This window comes from Hypomesus nipponensis, chromosome 26 (assembly GCF_054491055.1).
Source record: "Hypomesus nipponensis isolate SF chromosome 26, ASM5449105v1, whole genome shotgun sequence".
In the NCBI taxonomy this organism is placed as follows: Eukaryota; Metazoa; Chordata; class Actinopteri; order Osmeriformes; family Osmeridae; genus Hypomesus; species Hypomesus nipponensis.
The window spans coordinates 5,817,300-5,837,293 of NC_140386.1; the positions used below are offsets into that span (position 1 = coordinate 5,817,300).

The 19,994-nt window shown below is 49.6% G+C and overlaps 1 protein-coding gene across 1 annotated transcript; it reads right to left on the reverse strand.

Moving 5' to 3' along the window:
- Positions 1–2,907: 2,907 nt before the first annotated feature.
- Positions 2,908–15,398, reverse strand: LOC146221147 (desmocollin 2-like protein). Its single transcript, XM_084693017.1, has 17 exons — positions 15,381–15,398; positions 15,138–15,245; positions 14,103–14,193; positions 13,747–13,949; positions 13,184–13,339; positions 12,822–12,977; positions 12,438–12,582; positions 12,126–12,280; positions 11,431–11,565; positions 10,689–10,874; positions 9,853–10,100; positions 8,606–8,748; positions 7,813–8,037; positions 5,303–5,524; positions 4,318–4,427; positions 3,886–4,212; positions 2,908–3,747 (listed from the first exon to the last, which is right to left on the reverse strand). Exons 2-17 carry the CDS (start codon positions 15,177–15,179, stop codon positions 3,535–3,537), a joined length of 2,757 nt encoding a protein of 918 aa, XP_084549143.1. The 5' UTR covers positions 15,180–15,245; positions 15,381–15,398; the 3' UTR covers positions 2,908–3,534.
- Positions 15,399–19,994: the final 4,596 nt, after the last annotated feature.

The window sequence follows — 19,994 nt, forward strand, 5'->3', positions numbered from 1 at the left end:
GTCTCGTGAGAGGAGCCGGTCCCGAGGAGAGCAGCGCGTCTCTGACTCACTCCGATAAGACCGGAGCCACGGTGGGAGGGGGAGGGGGGTTGGGGGGGGGGGGGGGGGGGGGGTAGCTTCAATTAAATTTATGAACCAATCACATTGCCTCACTTAGGGGTTACGATAGCATCCTGCTGAGGACGGCAGTTAGGCGAGGTACCTTCCCAACCATTCCGCACACACACACACACACACACACACAAACACACACACACACACACACACACACACGCATACGGTCACACACAGACAAAAAGCACAAGCGTGCGCATGCACACATACACACAAATAAAAAAAAACACATACTCTGCATCTTGTCAAAGCCTGTTTATCTCGTCAAATGGAAGCTCGGGTGGAGCCATTTAACACCCTGCAGTTTGTGGCAGGTGGGCTATAACTTGTCCTGAGACGGTGTGTCTCTAATACCTCAAACACTAACATGCCAACCTGTCACGCTGTCCTGTGATGGAGTCGAGTCGACCCCCACCCCCACCACACTCGCCTACACACACACACCTGCCGACACATATGTACACTCACACACACAGACATGTCTATACGTGCACACCTCCACCCCACACGCACACACACACACAATCTGTCCTCCCCTCTGCATGAAACCCAACAATGACACTTTATCATCGGAATGAAGGATTGCACACAGTTAGCTCAAATGTGGCCTCCCCCCCCCACACACACACACACTCTCACACACACACACTCACTCACACACTCAACTTCCCGCCAGTCTTTTCTGGCCTGTCGGATCATCCCTCCAGCCTCAGTGCTACATTCAACATCCGTGAGGCTGGAGCGACACTCAGATGCCGGCCCTTCCTAGGTACGGCCCTTCCCCTCCCCAACCACACGCGAGCCAACGCCCTCCGCGAGCGTACCCCCACCCCACCCCGCCCGAGCCCTGGGCCCGCTCCGACAATGAATACAGAGACATCCGCCGTCAAGTCCCTCCCAGGGAAAACAAGCAAAAAACAAGCACGGTTTGTCGTCTATTGTGGTCAGCTCTGCAACTATACTGCAACTATACTGTGCCGCGTTTATTTGTTACACCCCCCCCCCCTCCCCTCCCCCTCACACACACACACACCAACACCCCTCCCACCCCCCCACACACAGCAACACCCCCCCCCACACACACACCAACACCCCCCCCCATACACACACACACCAACATCCCCCCCACATGCACACACACCACGCCCCCCCCCCCCCCACACACACACACCAACACCCCTCCCACACACACACACACCAACACCCCCCACACCCCCCACACCACGCCCCCCCCACACACACACCAACACCCCCCCCCACACACACACCACGCCCCCCCCCCACACACACACCAACACCCCCCCACACACACACACCACGCCCCCCCCCCCCACACACACACACCAACACCCCTCCCACACACACACACACACCACACCCCCTCACACACACACACACCAACACCCCTCCCACACGCACACACCCCCCCCCCCCCACACACACACACACCACACCCCCTCACACACACACCACACCCTTGGGAGGAGGTGGTGGGGCTGTCTCCTATTTAGATTCAGCCCCCCGTGCCCCTGGCTGGCACAAGCCCCCGCTGGCACCTGGGGCAGAGAAGACAGACCAGAGCTCTCCATCGCCCCTGGCCACAGCCTGCTTCAAACCCAACGACGAGGGCTCGGGGCCCATGTTCCATGTCACATCATTTCCGAGTGAGGTACCCTGCCAAGACGCTCTTGTGAATTTTCCGAAAAAACTGTTTGAGCAATCTTAAACTTCCTAATTGGACCCTTTGGGAGGATGTGGAATAATCGTTAGGGCTTTTTGTTCTCGGGTCTCCAGCAAGGAGCACTTTGACGAGCGTATGTTTGTTTTTTTCTTCATCATTCTCCGAACATAATAGCCGTGTTTACTAGGAGTTTGTGTCTCGTCGAGGTGCATATTTAAAAGGCGTTTAGACAATTCTCTTCATTAGTGTGTCTGAGTGCTTACTCTTATTCCCCAGCCCTTTACTTTGAGGGTGCATTAAGGGGATTTGAAGTTGTGTAATGCCTATGGATGTCCACTAGGGGCCAGAGTGGCTGTGTAAGCCAGTGAGGTTGTGACTTGCGTCACCAAGGAACGGTTCCAAAAGATTGACTCAGATGAACTGGCACAAGGCAAGTCTCCTCAGACTGTCAGGTACACAGCCCTGCCTGCTGTCTGTGTCAACACCTCTCTCATTGTCCTTATCACTCTCCACCAACACACACACACACACACACACACAGAATACACACGCGAGAACGTACACACGCACGCACACACACAGAAGCACACGGGCGTGCAGATGCCTTCTCTCACACACGCGTGCACACGCAGACATCACACGCATGTCCACAAACAACCTGGATTCTAGCCTTGCATCCAGTGAAGGGGAGGATTTCCTGGTATGTGGCTTTCGGATCACATGGCAGGTTCCGTGGGACGCTCCTTTGATCTCGCGTTTGCTCATTTGGTCCGAAATCTTTCCTTCCCTCAGCGCTTTCCCCAGTAAAGTGGGTCTCTTTCTCAAGGGCAACATTTGCCTAATGACAGTTCTCTTTCGTTTGGGTCATTAACATTTAAGCACACCGAACAGTTTGGTTTTCCCTCTAATGGGAATCATTATATTTTGCTATTAGTAATGGGTACAAATGCATGCAATGTGGCTCCCTGTTATGGAAAAGGCTTATTTTGGGCATGTAAACACTCATGAAACAAACTCTCTCCTCAATCCAACCGTGCAAAATGCACATGCACATACAAGTGCCTGTAGTCGCTTTTATGGATTTAAGAAAATTCGACCAGGATCACTGCAAAAACATTGGGGAATAAATCCAAAAAGTTTTATTTAATTTGATTAATTCAGTAAATGCAATAGAAAAAGAAATATATCACCACTAAAACGCTGCCTATCTATAATTTCATGTGTTCCATTTCCCATCTTGACGGCATTACAACTTCCACCCAGAAGGAAATCCCCTATAGTTTTAGTTCATTCTGCAATACCTTCAGGTATTATGCTAATATCTTACAGTAAACAGTACTGTTTTTCCATGGTATGCCAAAATGCACACAAATTCGCTCCTATTGTACTTAATGGAAATAAATGCATTGTGAGTAATTGAGAAACAGCAGTTAATGCACTATTAGATTCGTTAGCATTCGTCAGTTATCCCTGGAACAAAAACAGCTTTTTCAGTGAAGTCAGAAGCTAATTTTTCCATCCTGGGCTGACCAGGCCCAAAAGTGTTTCTTTTCATCACAGTGTAACACAGTGTCATACGCCATCTAGTGTCAAATGCCGGAACATACAGCACAGGACCTGTTGGCACATCAAAGCTGCAGTGTTCGACTAACGTCTGGCTTTTACAGTCCTCCTCTAATTAATTGTCTTTCACGGTCTCTCAGAGTCCTTCCTTCCTGCATCAGTTCCGGTTGCTTCTCTCAGGGTATCTCTTCCTGTCTGTCCAGGCAGATGTCCGCCAGTGTTTTGAACTTGGACCCCAGCGAGTCCAGGAAGTCCAGGTTGTCCTGGTCCCCGAGGTCGCTGCAGCAGCCCACCGAGCCCGCCGGCGAACCCTCCCCCTCGTAGCCGTACGGCGTGAGGAGGTCGTCCGCGTAGCGTTCCTCCGCCTCGTCGCCAAAATACCCCAGTTTCTGTCGGACACAGAGTGAGACACATTCAATCACAAATGGCAGCTTGTCATTTCAGTATAACAGACGGGTAAGACGTGAATATAACCCATGATCGTCAGTCGTATACATTAGGAAGAGTGTCGTTGTTTTGGAGTGTACCTTGAGTAGATAAATGCCATTGGTCTCCCATGTATAGAGAGCAGAGAGCTGGGACTGTTTGAGCAAGGCGGCGTCGGTGTAGGTGGCGGCCCCATGCCGCCCGGAGGAGTAAAAACCCTTGTGTCCCTGAGACAGGAAGTCCCGCCTGCTCGTCTGGTAGAAACTGCTCTGGCTCATCTGTTGGCCAATCAGATGCTGATTTATCTGCTGACCAGTCTGATGCTGGCTGACGGGCGACGTCGCCCCCATCCTGTCCAGGAATCCCTTCTTGAGCGAGCCGTCCGCGCTGTCGCAGGTGGGCGGGATGGTGAGGAGGTGGGCGGACTTCTGGGGAAGGGGCGACAGAGGCGCTTAGAACAATGGCTCGACCCGCTCACACACAGCGGAACAAAGTCATGAGTAAGAGAGACAGGAAGGTGAAACTGATCTCACCACTTCCTCGCCCGGAGCCTCTGTGTTGGACATCAGCAGCATTCCACCGTTGGAGTCGTCAATGTAGACCTTCTCCCCTTTCGTGGTGCAGGCAAACACAAAGAGGAGGCCTGGAAGCAGGCCACGAGACGGTTGAATATCATTACTGCCACACCAAACACGGTGAAAGGTTTCTGATGCACCCATGTGGCTCGACGGGGATAAGAGTTGGCCGCAAGTGCGTGGCAACATCTGGACCTTATCATTTGTTTCCAGTGACATTCGGCGCCACTCGACAGAAAACAATACACGCCATGCCTATGCTTTACCCAACAGTCATCCTCGTGTGTGTCTTTGTGGTGCATGTATGTGTGTGTGTCGTGTGTGTGTGTCGTATGTGTGTGTCGTATATGTGTGTCGTATGTGTATGTATGTGTGTGTGTCGTGTGTGTGTGTCATGTGTGTGTGTCGTGTGTGTGTGTGTGTCGTGTGTGTGTGTCGTGTGTGTGTGTCGTGTGTGTGTCGTGTGTGTGTGTCGTGTGTGTGTCGTGTGTGTGTCGTGTGTGTGTGTGGTATGTGTGTGTCGTATGTGTGTGTGTGTGTGTCGTGTGTGTGTGTGTTGTGTGTGTGTGTGTGTGTGTCGTGTGTGTGTGTCGTGTGTGTGTGTGTCGTGTGTCGTGTGTGTGTGTCGTGTGTGTGTCGTGTGTGTGTCGTGTGTGTGTGTGGTATGTGTGTGTCGTATGTGTGTGTGTGTCGTGTGTGTGTGTGTGTGTGTCGTGTGTGTGTGTCGTGTGTGTGTCGTGTGTGTGTGTGTCGTGTGTGTGTGTGTCGTATGTGTGTGTCGTGTGTGTGTGTCGTGTGTGTGTGTGGTATGTGTGTGTCGTATGTGTGTGTTGTGTGTGTTGTGTGTGTGTGTGTGTGTCGTGTGTGTGTGTGTCGTGTGTGTGTGTGTCGTGTGCGTGTGTGTGTTGTGTGTGTGTGTGTGTGGCGTGTGCGCGCCACTCACACAGCAGTAGGAGCAGTAGGAGAGCCAGCAGCATGGCCAGGACCCCCCACACCCCCAGCGTGGCAGAGCTCCTCTGGGGGGCGCACTGCCCCCCCAGGCAGCGGCACACGCGCACCTGCACCTCGCGGACCCCGCCTTTGTCCTGCAGGTCGCTCACGCGTACCGCCACCCGGTAGAGCCCTCTGGACATGTCCGTCGCCTGCTCCAGCACCGCCGAGTTGTCTGGAGGGAAAGAGAACGTAGAAAGAGAAGGGAAAGAGAGAGAGTGAGAACGAGGAAGAGAGAGAGAGAGTCAGGACGAGAGAGCAATACAAAGAGAAAGACACAGGGAAAGAGAGAGAGAGAGAGAGTAATACAAAGAGAAAGACACAGGGAAAGAGAGAGAGAGAGAGAGAGAGAGAGAGAGAGAGAGAGAGAGAGAGAGAGAGAGAGAGAGAGAGAGAGAGAGAGAGAGAGAGAGAGAGAGAGAGAGAGGGTGGAGAGAGGGTGGTAAAATGACTCAGCACAGATCAGAGCAGGGGCATCGGTGTGACACGGCGTACAGAGAGACACCATGAGGAGATAACAGTCAGCACGACGTTCCAAAGGTTGAGAGCAGCTGTAGCCTCTAGCCCGGCCTTCTGTGGAACTGAAAGCATGCGCGTGTGTGTGTGTGTGTGTGCACCCCCGTGTCTGCACACGTTCCGTCGATTCCACCCGTCGCTTGGGCATTTCATCGGTTTCCCACTGTGTGTGCTGGGGGTGAAGCGGTGTGGGGTGTCGACAAGCCTCGTCCACAGATGTCTTGGAAGTCGGTCTAAATGGAAGGGTGACATTTCCTGTGCGTTTCCCTGACATTTCGGTTGGCATTTCCTCCTCTTCCAGAGGCAAGCACAGACCTGGGGTCTCATTTATAAAACTGTGCGTAGGATTCTTACTAAAAAGTGTACGTACGCCATTTTAGGCTTTTGGGCGTACGTACACTTTTAGTCCGAAAAATTCTGATTGATAAAAGCGTGTGTACGCACACCTGTACGCAATGTTCCCTTTATAAATCACAGATCACCCACATGTGTGCGCACGTGAATCAGCATGTTACCCCTCCCTGAACACGCCCATTTTTAACCATGAATGGTCAATGCAAAGAAACACATGAATGCTAATCTAGTATCTCATGACCCTGGCACGCGATTGTTCTTCACGGTGAATCAAGGCGACCCAAAAAACAAAAAAGTTCTCAGACACCGTTAGCCTATTGGTGGAGGCCCGAAAACCACATCATTTGGTGGCCCGTGGATCGCCAATAACAAAAACTGTGCGAGAGGCGTCAACTGTGCCAGACGATACCCAGAGTCGAGATACAATTTGAAACCAAAAGCTTTTTGTTATGAACAGTAGTCTATTCAAGTCTGGACTGATAACGAGGACGTAGAGTGTAGCGATTGCACGGGAGCTTAACGACTGTATTTCCAGTGTTTGACATATGAGGATATTTGCACAGTATTAAAGAAATATATTTAGTTATACGCTGTGTTCTGCAGTTATCTACAGGTAGGATATATGACGTTATCCTGTATTCCATGCAGTCGGGGAATCTCCCCCTCCTGCACTCCCATAGTGGACAATCTGATGGTGAGACAGACAGCGCTGAATTTTGATTTAAAATTTGAGTCGGATTGTACAAGGTGTTTATTGAACAATTGTTTCTCAGTACAAGCGCAAATAACACTGCTGGATGTAATCTTCATGATAATCATGAAATTGAATGGGGAAAAAAAACGTGTGCGAGGAAAACAAAATATATAAATATTACGAGTAATGTTCTTCCCACATTCAATTTCTGCAGTCTGACTACAGTGCGGTCATCTGCGTCGCCAATTCCACCTGTTTCCAAAATATCCGTAGGCCTACGGGAGGGTCAGAGTTTGCGTGGAGGAGCGCACATTCTCCCGTCCAGTTCGTTTTTTATAAATCACAACCTTTGCTTGGAAAGTGGCGTACGCACATTTTCAGCCCCGTTTTGTGCGTACGGCAAGCTGTATAAATGAGACCCCTGGTCCCACACCCATACGCGGCCCTGGATATCGGGCCATCTGGGTTAGCATGCTGCGGAGACCCACTGCTAGGAAGTGAAGTGTGTGTGTGTGTGTGTGTGATGACGACAGGGCTCTCCACTCTGCTCCCCTCCACCTCAAAGAGACTCTGTCTCTAAACTCCATTCAGAATTCATGACCCCACACCTCTCCAGAGCTGGCTCTAGTAACAGGCTCGTGGAGATATCAACCCTGCCTATACATTATTAAGAGCCTGATGAATCATTGATCGAGGAGGAGTTAAAAGACGTTTGTGGATGTGAGATCTTTCTCATTTGAATAAATGGAAAGTGGATGAGCGGTGCCCAAGGGCTACATTAGGGGTCACTTAACGTCGCACCAATTGATTTGTAGGTTTTAGGCACACGGTTCGAAATTCGCGCCGCACATCGGTTTACGGGGGAGGGCCTGTCGTGCCTCGAAGTCCGTGACACTTACTTTGGATGCTTCTCAGCCTCCATTTCCCATCATGCCCGTCAAGCAGCTGGAAGTTGAAGGGGGTGGAGTAAGGCGGGAGGTCCCGGTCCACCGCCACGATGGTGACGGAGCCCCTCCCCCCGTCCGGCTCTTCGCACAGCACCAGCTCCCCCCCGTCGATCTCCGGCACGTTGTCGTTCACGTCCTTGATCAGGAGGGTTACCGTGCCGATGCCTGACTTGCCACCTGGGACACGGAGAGGAGACAACAACGTGAGGGTCAAGGGTCAAGGGGCGTCCATTTGCAGCTTTATAGAGAGACTGAGAAGGGAACGTCTCCGAGTTGATGATCCCCTTTAGGGCATTGATGTTTAGACCCTGATGAGCGCTGATGGACCGAGCGTGGCAGGAATGTCCTCCTTCCAAATCCTGTCACGTCTCATGACCAGAACGGAACAGAGAAACGTCTGTTGTTGTCAAAATGTTTGAACAAGATAAGAAAAGAACCGGGTTCCACACCTTTAAGAGGATTTTCCATAACACACCCAGGTTTACTGTCCAGAATAACCCTGCTCATCTAAGTAGTGAGTGAGTAGTGAGTCTTTATCAGCAGGTAAGTCCGACAGACAGTGCAGATAAGATAATAAGGAGGCAGGGGAAGATAGTTGGGGGCGGAATGGGCGGGGCGGGTTGCTCAAAGGGTGAAACGCAAGGTGCCCTGAGCAATGTGACACACACTTGTACTTTTGAATTTTTCAAAAGAAACAACCGTAGGAAGAGGCTTCCGTTTCCATGTTCAGAAGGCTTCCACTCACTTTTGTCCACTGCTTTGATCGTGATATTGTACATGGCGTTGGTGACCAGAGGAGATTCCAGGTCAATGGTGTTGGCCACCTTAAGCTCTCCTGTGTTTTCCCCAACATTGATCCACGAGCCTGGGTCAGACACGCTGTAATACCTACACACACACACAGATGGATATGGAGTGGGTGCAGGTCTGCACTGTAATCCCTACAGTACACAGTAACAAGACACACAGGGCCTCATGTAAGTACATTTGCAAACGTAGCGTAATTAGCGCCATGGCCAACCCGCAGATTGCGCATGCTGTGATACTTCAGTTTACGTCGTATTTACGAAACCTGCAGTTCAGCGGTTAATCAGCATTTAAACGCGCAGTTGAATAGGCCTCCTTGTCTCTTTCTATCATGGATCAGCCACCAAAGTCAAAACAGCGAAAACAAAGATTTATTGATAACGAAATTGATGTGCTTTTTCATGAGGTAACAGCGAATTTAAATATAATACAAGGCCGGAATTCCACACCGACACGAAAAAATGCAATCTGGACCAAAATTACAAATTCCAATTCTCAACTGAGAAAATGTAATCCTTGTGGCAAAAATCGTTTCAGATCGTCTCCTCGGCCTTCGTTTTGCTTGGATTACTGCTGTCATTTCACCAGGAGGCATATGCTAGGGAACCCGTGTGCATCCAGGTTTACCCGAGAGGCGCAGAATTTTCACCGCAAAATAGAGGCGCACTTTCACGGGCGGTTCTTGTACATACCGTGGAATACATAATTAGACGCACTTTATGCATCCCCTCCCATCTCTTTATGGGAAACTCCCACTTTCCCCTTGACCCTCCCGTGAATGCATGTGCATGACACGGAAAAGCGCTATTTGCCATTTTCAGTTCCCGTGACAGGCGCTCTTACCTCAGTGCGGCATGTTTGTGCATACGTCGCCATGCTTTTAGGCGCAAATTGCGAAACAAATACGCCTGAAGTGGACGCAAAATCGTAGTACATGAGGCCCACAGTGTGCTGCATTCAAATCCTACTTCAAATTCCCGTTGTCACTATTAGCTCTCATTATGGAATCTGTGTTAGGGTGAAGTTACGATCTATCCTGTTCCTTCACAGTCATATATTTGTAGACCATTCGATGAGTTCAGTTCAGTTCAATGAAACGCAACTCGATTCATGTCTATATGTCCGAAACCAGCTGATTCCTACACTCTGTTCTAAGGGTGTTGGCGGGGGCCCAGCGGGGGGTACCTCATCCCAGCGCTGCTCTTGGTCTCAGGGTCCAGGGCGGCGTAGGTACTCAGCAGGGTTCCATTGGGTGTGTTCTCATTGACCAGGAGCACCAGGTGGGGGGGGCTGAACTCGGGTCCTTCGTCCACGTCCCCCACGCTCAGCTCCAGGGGGATGGACATCCAGGAGGCGGACGTACCCGCCAGCGGGGCCTCGTTCTGGGCCGTCACCTTCATCTTCACCACCTTGCCCTTCTCATAGTCCAGTGGCTGAGGGTGGAGGAGAGGAAATGAGGTCAGACTTTCTTTTTATTGTTTGAATTGGCCGGGCCTGCGTTCCAGAGTCCCTGCCAAGCTCTAGTGTGACAAAGCACTTGCTTCCATCCTCTCACACATTTAGCACCCAGTTAATGGACAGCACAGAGATGCTGTGACCTGCTAATAATAGCAACTCGCACACACTCTTATCATTCCTGTGCAATAACACCACATTACACACGCGCGCACACACGCACACAAACAATGCATGCACACATGCGGTCGCTGACGCACAGTAGCAATCTACGTAGACACACAAACCAAGCTTGTACACAGACACACACACACTGGGCAAATATGCCAGAGGTTCCCAGCTCAGCCCTCCAAAGAGCTGACTCTCAGTTTTCCCAATGATATCAGAAAGCTCACATATTCACAACCCATTAATCTGTGTCACAACCTCAGTCTATGCCAGACTCTCATTGTGTCACTCTGCGGTTTGCACCTTTCAGTTGGGAGTGTGTGTGTGCGTGTGTGCGTGTGTGTGTGTGTGTGTGTGTAAAGGGCCTTATTGTCTATTATCTGTCTGTTATGTCTCACCTTAACGACATACAGCAGGCCTTCGTTGGTTTCAGGGTCTGTGTCGATCCTGAAATTCCCGTTCTCGTTGCCCTCGGTGAACACAAACTTGGCATTCCAGTTTTTGGTCTTCTTTTCGTCCTTATCGTCCACAGGAATCCGCAGGACCAGCACATCCGCTTGGTTTTCGTCGATTCTCGCCTTGTACTGTGAAACACAGTCACAGAATTTCCTTAACGCAATACCGCAAAACATCCTGGAGGTGCTACACGATAACTGCCTCCCCTGAAAATACAGGGTGGTTGCGTGGGGCAGGGTGAGGGGTGGGGTGGTAACCGGATATGCCAGATGGTTTGTTACACAGAACCATCTGGGAAGTCGGCTTTGGAATCTATTTGGAAAAGGACGGGCTCCTTCAAAAATCATCTATCACCATCTTCATGGGATGTCACACTGAAACCACGCCCGTAGCTGCCAGTAGTTAGATAAAGGCCGCTGAACCCTCCAAACCATTAAGTTCAGCCCAGGCATCATAACTTGAAGCCTGGAAATCTGGAATCAAGACAGATTGTGATCTTGTGGATCGAGCTGCATCGCAACATAAGGGGAGAGGCGGGGGGGTTGAAAAGGTCAAAGAGCAGTTTTGGTACGTGAAGGAATGTGGTCATCTGAGTACCTGCCTTTGTCCCTTTGTATAACTCCGGGGCTAACCGGATGAGCGACCATTAGCATCTGTCTTTCCGCACGACAAGAAGGGACCTACTGTGGCTTCTCTGAAGGTAGGAGGGTTGTCATTGATGTCCACCAGCGTCACGGTTGCCGTGGCGGTGTTGAAGAGGCCGTTCCTGGCGCCATTCATGTCCCTGATCTCCACGACGACTTTGTGCACCACCTGAACCTGAACACCACAAACACAGATACCACGCAGTTAAGCAATGTCTCCCACACGGCTAAACCAGCCAGTTTTACCAACTGCCACAAAGGCAAATTATTCTGCTATAACTGTTGTAAATCCAGCCAATAAATTAGCCAAAATCTTGATGTTTCGCCTGTCTCAGTGTGAATCTGCCGAACAACAGAGCTGGAGGAAGGATGAGGGTGAGGGATGAGGGTGAGGGATGAGGGAGGATGAGGGATGAGGGAGGATGAGGGAGGATGAGGGTGAGGGATGAGGGAGGATGAGGGATGAGGGAGGATGAGGGTGAGGGATGAGGGAGGATGAGGGTGAGGGATAAGGGAGGATGAGGGTGAGGGTGAAGGATGAGGGAGGATGAGGGTGAGGGTGAAGGATGAGGGAGGATGAGGGTGAGGGATGAGGGAGGATGAGGGTGAGGGATGAGGGAGGATGAGGGTGAGGGATGAGGGAGGATGAGGGATGAGGGTGAGGGATGAGGGAGGATGAGGGTGAGGGATCAGGGAGGATGAGGGTGAGGGATGAGGATGTCCGGGAGGCCCCACCTCTCTGTCCAGGTTGCTGGTCTTGGCTTTGAGCATGCCACTTTCAGGGTGGATGGAGAAGAGCTCGATGCCACTTAGGAGGGAGTATTTAATCTTAACGTGGAGGGTGTCCTTCTCATCCAGGTCAGTGGCAGTCACAAGTCCAATCTCAGTATCTACAGAGAGGCAGGCAAAGAGAGTCATGGGAAAGAGAGATGGAGAGAGAGACACTTGCTGAAGGACTTAAAGGAGCTCTTTAAATGACTTAAGATACTTGTTGGAACACATTGTGAACACACAAACACACACACACACACAGCGCCATGTTCTCACCAGGGCTACACTGCTCTGACACAGCGAACTCGAGGGGTCCGGAAAAGGTCGGAGCGTTGTCGTTCACGTCGTCCACCAACACAGTGATGTCCAAGGGCCGGTCAGTCTCCTTCTTGGTGAGAATGTCAAAGACCCGAGCTGTGAACTACCCAGTCAGATATGAGATACAGTCAGTATGACTCCATACACAGGTGTCGGAAGAAACTAGAAGACTTGCCCTTCATACTTACCACAATTTTCTTTTGCCTTTCTATAGAGACAGTTGGAGACAGAGACATGAAACCAGGAAGAGAAAGAGAGAGAGGGGGAAAGACATGCAGGAAATGACCCGTAGCCGGAATCGAACCTGGGTCCCTGCGTAAAGGCCTTGTGTGCCGTACTTACCACAAACTTGGGGTACTGCTCGCGGTCCACGGCGTACCACACCCTCACCATGCCAGTCAGCCTTTCCACAGAGAACAAGTCCTTCGGAGGTAGGGTGACCCCTGGACCGCTAATCTCGTAATACACAGTGTAGTTCACCATTGAATCAGACCCCACCTAGGGAACGCAGGGGGGGGGGGGGGGGTTGAGAGAGTAGGAGAGATATTTTTCCAATTAAGAAAATGTTGTATGAGGGTATTGCTCATGGTCATTTGGAGGAGAAGAGAAGAGAAAGGACAGAAGAGGTAAAACAGGAATATAAGGAAAGTAGTGGTGATAGAAGCTAAGCTAGTCTAGCGAGAATGACGACAGGACGTTCTCACCAGTTCCACATTCTTGGGGAATGGAGGCACATCGTTTTCGATGATGTTGAAAGGCAGCGGGCTCCATCTCCTCTTGGTGCGCCGGAGGACAGAGGGATTGGAGCCTTTCTGACCAGGCATGTGATAGGGCACCCTTCTGGGCACATGGGCTGGCACCTGGGGATAATCAGTCACAGCTGAAATACACAACGTCTCAAATCAGCTCTCTGTGGCAGACCACTTAAAGCAGCAATCCACTGGTGTGGCTAAGGTGAATCACAGTCATTTTGTGGGCCTTGTTTACTTTTGGAAAATGATAAGGAAGGAAGTGCCTCTGAACCCCACCCCCTCTCTCTCTCTCTCTCTCTCTCTCTCTCTCTCTCTCTCTCAGGCACACAGGTTCTGGAGAATCACGGATGAGCGAATGGAAGCCTTGTCCTCGCTCGTGCTGAGTGTCTTCTTTCTCCCTTTCCCCTCTCTCCCTCTCCTACCTCACCCACTCTCTCTTTCCTCTCTCTCTCTGTGTCTCCCTCTCCCTCCCCCTCTCGCTCTCTCTCTCGCTCGCCTTCTCGCTCTCTCCTCACCTGCTCTGGGGATGTGGACAGGAGACGGACGTTGATCGCCCAGCGGTGTCCCGCCCCGTCCCACACCCACACCAAGAAGGACTTCCCCTCCTCCATCACCCTGGTCAGATGGATGGTGACAATGGTGCCATCCGCCCGCACGGCAAAGTCAGGGTCTGCCGAGACCAGCCGCCGACCCCCTCCATGACAACCTGACAAAGGCACTGCTTGGCCAACACACACACAGAATAGTCAGCAAAGAACTACTGTACCTACTGGGCACACAGATTCCCATAAACAGACAGGCATGGTCCTGTTTACTGACAGACAGGCAAAAGGAGGTAGGACCAGAGACTAATAAGATTGGCGTTCCGTACCTTCAGAGACAACATAGCCAGGCTGGAGTTCTGCAGGCACTATGGCTTGGATTGATTGCGGAACACACAACTCAACAGGTGCTGGTATGAGCTGGAAACAACACAAGAGGACAAGGTTAACCCTAACCAGTTACGAAGTCAAGATGGCTATTCTCTCTCTCTTTCTCTCTGTCTCACCCTGCAAGAAGGTACTTTCCTTCTCAAGGACCTAACCCATATGACCGTGATGATTGGATAAAAGTTCACAGTGACGTCACCTTTCCCCAGTCTAGCTACTCAAAGGTGTAAATCGAATCGTTAAAAGACTACTATGCTGTTATAGTAACTTCACACTGTGGCGTAGTATGTGAGCATTAAATTTCTGGAGGCTATTATTTACAATAGGCGCAAGGTCTAAGCATTCACATGTGTGAGGGGAAAAAATTACTTGTAACAACGTAAGTGACGAGACATCAAAGAACTATACCTGTCGGGGAACTCAAATCCAATTCCCTTGAAATATATTTGAATTCATATTGCACTGACAGCAGGTATACGATTCCAGATAACATCACTATCTAAATAGAAGGCCTGAGACTCTCAGGCTGAGAGAGTGATTTTACGATCAGTCATGATTTATAGCCATGCAATTCTATCTCCAGAGAGATTCCTTTGTCTTCGTTCATTACATTGGATCACCTTTGATAGACCCATAGTGTCTACAAATCATTAACGTAGCTAAATTGTTGGAGTAACCGAGCACTGGTTAAAAAGTAATTTCTGCCGAACTGGAGAAAGCACCACAGAGAATCTTTAAATTATATTTCTAGTCATTGGGACAAACGAAAGTTATTTTTACATACATATTTATGAAAAGTGTTGTTCCAGCTACTGTTGCTTTTTGCTACGACACAAAGCTTATCTGTTCCATACAACCCTATCGGTTTACCAAACCTAACGGTACGCGAGACATTATACACTCAACTTGAACAGACATCAGTGCAACTATGTCACATCAATTACTTGCGGTTTAAAACAATAATTGACATCACTTACCACTGCGAGCAGGCTGAAGCAGAATAAACCGCCCGGGGCCATAGCGCTCGGCGAACACTTAACGGCGGATCGACAGTCCCACACAACTTGGAAGGGCGATGCCTTTCTCTGGGTGTGGGTTTCGGCTTTTAACACCAAATTACGACTTCAGCTCACTAATGTATTCAAAGGGTGTGTCATAGCCAGAGAAAGTGTTGAGAACATAAACTACGAGGATACAGATTGTCAGAAGCGTCCACCTACCCCTTCAGACTGAGATCCCTCCTTCTGTCCTGTAGAGGATTGTTTTGACTCCACCTCCGCCAAGCATGTTCCAAATGTTGTGCAGGATAACTTTCTCTCCTTGTTTATGTGTGTGCGTGCGTGCGTGCGTGTGTGTGTGTGTGTAAAATAGCTATTATATACCCATTTGTAGTCCCAGTGTTACTTTTGTTAACAATATGTCATTGTTATGAGAACAAAGGAAATGTTGACTTAAGCTGAGCGGGAAGTTTACTGTAAAACATCAAGATAAAGAGCAAGAGAAAGAGAGAGCTCGGACCAGAAGTCATGTCAACAGCTGCAGTATCAACAGACATGACCGATCCAACTAACTCGTGAATCAAACTCTGACTCATTTAGAATCAGACTCATGCCTAACCCACCATCTGGTTCACACAGGTGACTAAGAAGAAGTTTAACGGTCAACAAAAGGAGGACGTTTCGATCTAGATTTAAAGTATGTTTCTGAGGACAAACATACAGTCTTTTAATAGATTTCCCCATTCCACCACAGACTCTGTAGTTTGTCTAAACTGCAGGAATGCAGGTCCATCCCTCTTTCTCTTTCTGGTGAAAGTGTGGTTTGGGTGTCTTTTGTGTGTGTGTGTGTCTCTGTGTGTGTGTGCGTGCATCCATTTGGGTGTGTGTGACTGCGCCTGCATGGGTGAGGGGCCAGGCAGGGGAGTGCAGAGGGAGTGCAGGGACTGTGTCCATGCGGTGACCTCGCCGTTCACTCCTGCCTCCCCATGAAGATAAGACTGTGAGATTTCTGGAGAGTTCCGAGCCAAGCAATGCAAAACTAACCTGACGCACGCACACACATGCAAACTAATCCAAGAGGAGCTAATCCACACCAAATTCTTCACCGTGTCGCTTCTTTTCCATCTGGAATGTGTTTGAAAACCACCAGATCGTTTCTTGCTGTATTTCATAATAGATTGGGTTGAGTGAGAACAACCAACTGTCACATTTAGTCAGAAAGGTCATGGGCGTGTTTGTGCACTTATTTTGTGCGTGTGTGTAGGGGGGGGGGGGGGGTGTTGAGACTGTGCAGTTGGATGGGTCGATATCCAGCTCTGCATTGTGAGTGAGAGACATAACGTTTCTGAGGTATGAAATAGAACAAAGAATGACTGGAATGAAGAATTGTTTGCAAAGGCTTTGGATGTGCAAGGACAGAGCCAGGACTTCAGGCACACACACACACACCCACACACACACACACACACCCACACACACACACACACACACACACCCACACACACACACCCACACACACACACACACACACACACACACACACACCCAGGAGTCACAGGGTGGGGCAGACCCCAGAGACTGGAATGTAGCACTGCAGTGTCATGAGGAGAGTAAGCTCACACACCCTCTGCCTCTCTTCCTCCCCTGGTTCCTCCCCACCCCTCCCCTGGTCTCTCCCCACCCCTCCCCTGGTCTCTCCCCACCCCTCCCCTGGTCCCTCCCCACCCCTCCCCTGGTCCCTCCCCACCCCTCTCCTGGTCCTTACCCACCTTTCCCCACCCCTCCCCTGGTTCCTCCCCTGGCCCCATTTCTTCCCTCTCATCTCCCCCTCCCAGCTCCACCCCTGCAGCCCCGTCTGTCAGCCCTCACCCCCTGGCTTCTGTCCAGAGACAAGGTTATCAACCTTCCACAGTGTCCAATTACAGCAGGAGAAAGGAGGAAATGAAACGATTTGCTCAGACGGAACGTCCACGCTAACCAGTGACCCGTGACAGCTAGACCATAAAACAGCTTATAAAGTTCTTCAGGGATACTTGATTCTGTGTACCCATGCTAAAACATGATCACAGATGGTAATTGCCTTTGATGAGTTCAAATGACATGGCAGTGATAAGTGGAAGATTTTGCTCAAGACAAATGATTCTGTTCCGAATGATGTGTCCTTGCTGCACTCTATTCATCTAACCACACCCTTTACTTGACATGATGGAGCCATTACAAGCTGTCACACCTATTTATCAAACCTGAGCAAAATGAGTGACCCTTTAACATACGAAACTAAAAAGTTGGAGAGGGGTGGACTTCTCTCTGTCTCCATCTGGTGGGGAATGCAAATATGATGTTATTGCCGACTCGACGGAATACGTTGCGCAAGTGTTCGTCAATAAGTTGTGTGTGTCAGACATTCCTGCGTACTCTTCTCATGCTTGGTGAAAGCGACAGCATTCTTACGCCTTTCAGAACATGTAAGCTATCACAGTTTATTCAACCTTGACTTAGAATGACGGTTGTTTTAACTAGCACATTCCTTAATCCTAATGCTTTTCATTTGAAAGATTAATTAATATCCTGATGCACACATTTTCATTTCATCTCTATTATCCTACCTCTCCTTGTCATCATTATGATGTTCCAGTAGAGAAACTCCCAGGAGGGATAGTTCAGGACAGAGATGCACAATAGGAGGGTACAGTAACGGCACTCACAAGTGTCAAAGCTAACACAAGAAAATGACTTTGGATGAAACTGGACAAAATAAAGAATGAGCCCCCTAAAAATGATATAAATCATATCTGGTTTTACCTCCAAAATTTATAACCATAACAATCTATTGCGACAAATCAAACGTGTGTAAAGCTGGGACGAAAATGCTTGTTTACAAAGATGGCATTAGAGAATCTTAAAGTTCATATTTCCCAGTACTATTTAGCATTACCTACTGTCCATCTACTCAGTGTACCTGAACCAAACATATTCTAAACCTCGAGAAAAACAGTTGTTACTGTCTCCCCGAAGCTAGCTACAGCAGTTAGAGCATTAAACAATGTTGCCCAATACTTAAATGGCATGGGCTCAACCATGTCATTAAACCATTCACTAACAAGGCGTCGGCATCTGCTCTGAGCCCATGGCAGCCATTGCTGTCGAGATGGTACAGCAGATATGCGGATGAGCATGTCAGTCACCCGTCATGAGTTGAGTCTCCTACAATTTGTCACCTGCATCTTCTTGGCTCTTTTCCATCCCAGTTTCCTTACTGGGTGTGTCCCCTTGAGTAGGTGTGTGAATAAGCACCTGTGTTTTGTGTGACCACCTTGTGTGTCATTCAAACACTGCTGAATGAGAGGCAGTATGAGTGTGATTCTGATCCCGGGACTTGACTTGGTACTGGTTCCTCTCCATTTGGCTGACCAGTAATGGCTGCACACAAGCTTGTCTTTGTGTTCCCCCTGACATGAACTCAGCTCTGGTTACACCAACACAGGTTTATCAAGGCAGCGGGGTTGTGTTGCAACTTGGTGTGAGGGAGGGAGGGAGGGAGGGAGGGAGGGAGGGAGGGAGGGAGGGAGGGAGGGAGGGAGGGAGGGAGGGAGGGAGGGAGGGAGGGAGGGAGGGAGGGAGGGAGGGAGGGAGGGAGGGAGGGAGGGAGGGAGGGAGGGAGGGAGGGAGGGAGAGTAGCTGAAAATGAGAGGGGAGAGAGAGTGGAATTTAGGTGAAACTGTCTACTGTCAACATCGTGAATACTACCACCACCACCACACACAGACACACACACGTACACGCAAACGGAAACATACAGTCTCAATCTGTTGAACTCACACACACAGGTGCCTCTGCCTGTCATCAGATCAGTTCATAGTGAATACCGTCAAACATGACGATTGCTCAATCATTTCCGAGCATGACAGCGGTACGTGTATCTGTGTGTGCATGTGCAGTGTGTGTAATATGGTGTTGGAGAGAACAAAGGAAGTGATACTCCACCCTTTTTGAACACTGTAACTCTCTGAAACATGTTTGAGCCAGTCAGTGAATGTGTGTGAGAGGAGCAGAGTGGCCAGAATGTTCTCAACTATTCTTTGTGTTCATTTATCCTAGGGTGTTTCCAGCCAAACGGGTTAGTCTTCGAGTCCCTTAATGTGTCCTTAAATTGACTATCCCAGATCGAGGTGGACGGAACAGTTCCTTCAGGGCTCCTGGGAGGTTTCCGTTTCAGCTGCCCCTAGACATCAACTCAAGCGCACCCTAAACTTTTTTTTGCCTTCCTCCTCGCTTTCTGTCGTTTCTCCTTGTTGGCTGCAGGACATAGCTATCCCTACCATCCTCTTTACTTAACCTCTCTGTCTCTCTCTCTTTCACAAACAAACACACACACCCACACACCCTTCTCTTTTCGATCTCTGTTTCTGTTTTCCCTTTGTCTCTCTCCATCTCTCTTTTTCTGTCTGTCTGTCTCTCTCTTCCACTTTCTCTCTCTCACACACACCTTGTTTTTACCCCCATGTCTGGCTCTGACTCAGTCTGTCAGAGCCAGGTAAGCCCGAGACAGGGAGAGGATGACTCACCCAACACACCCAGACAGCCACACCCATACCAAGAACACAGAAGTACGCCTTTCAAAACGTTATTTGGGCAGACAACAGACTAAGATCCATGGTTGTTATGGTTACCTGTAGGTTTAATGTTTTTGCTGATAAGATTTCTAGATTCAAATCCAGCTCCACAGATCTTTGCAGCAATGTTTTTCAAAAGTTACCATAATCCCACACAACCATTTCATGAATTGCTTTGCCTTTTGTGGTATTACTGTAATACACAGTGCTTGAATGTGTGCAT

Excerpts from the sequence above, each read along its gene's own strand:
- LOC146221147 (XM_084693017.1), bottom strand. The coding sequence starts at position 15,179 with ATGGCCCCGGGCGGTTTATTCTGCTTCAGCCTGCTCGCAGTG. Across the intron at positions 11,566-12,125 it reads CCAGCAACCTGGACAGAGAG|GTTCAGGTGGTGCACAAAGT; the intron begins GTGGGGCCTCCC and ends TGTGGTGTTCAG. Across the intron at positions 8,749-9,852 it reads AAGAGCAGCGCTGGGATGAG|GTATTACAGCGTGTCTGACC; the intron begins GTACCCCCCGCT and ends GTGTGTGTGTAG.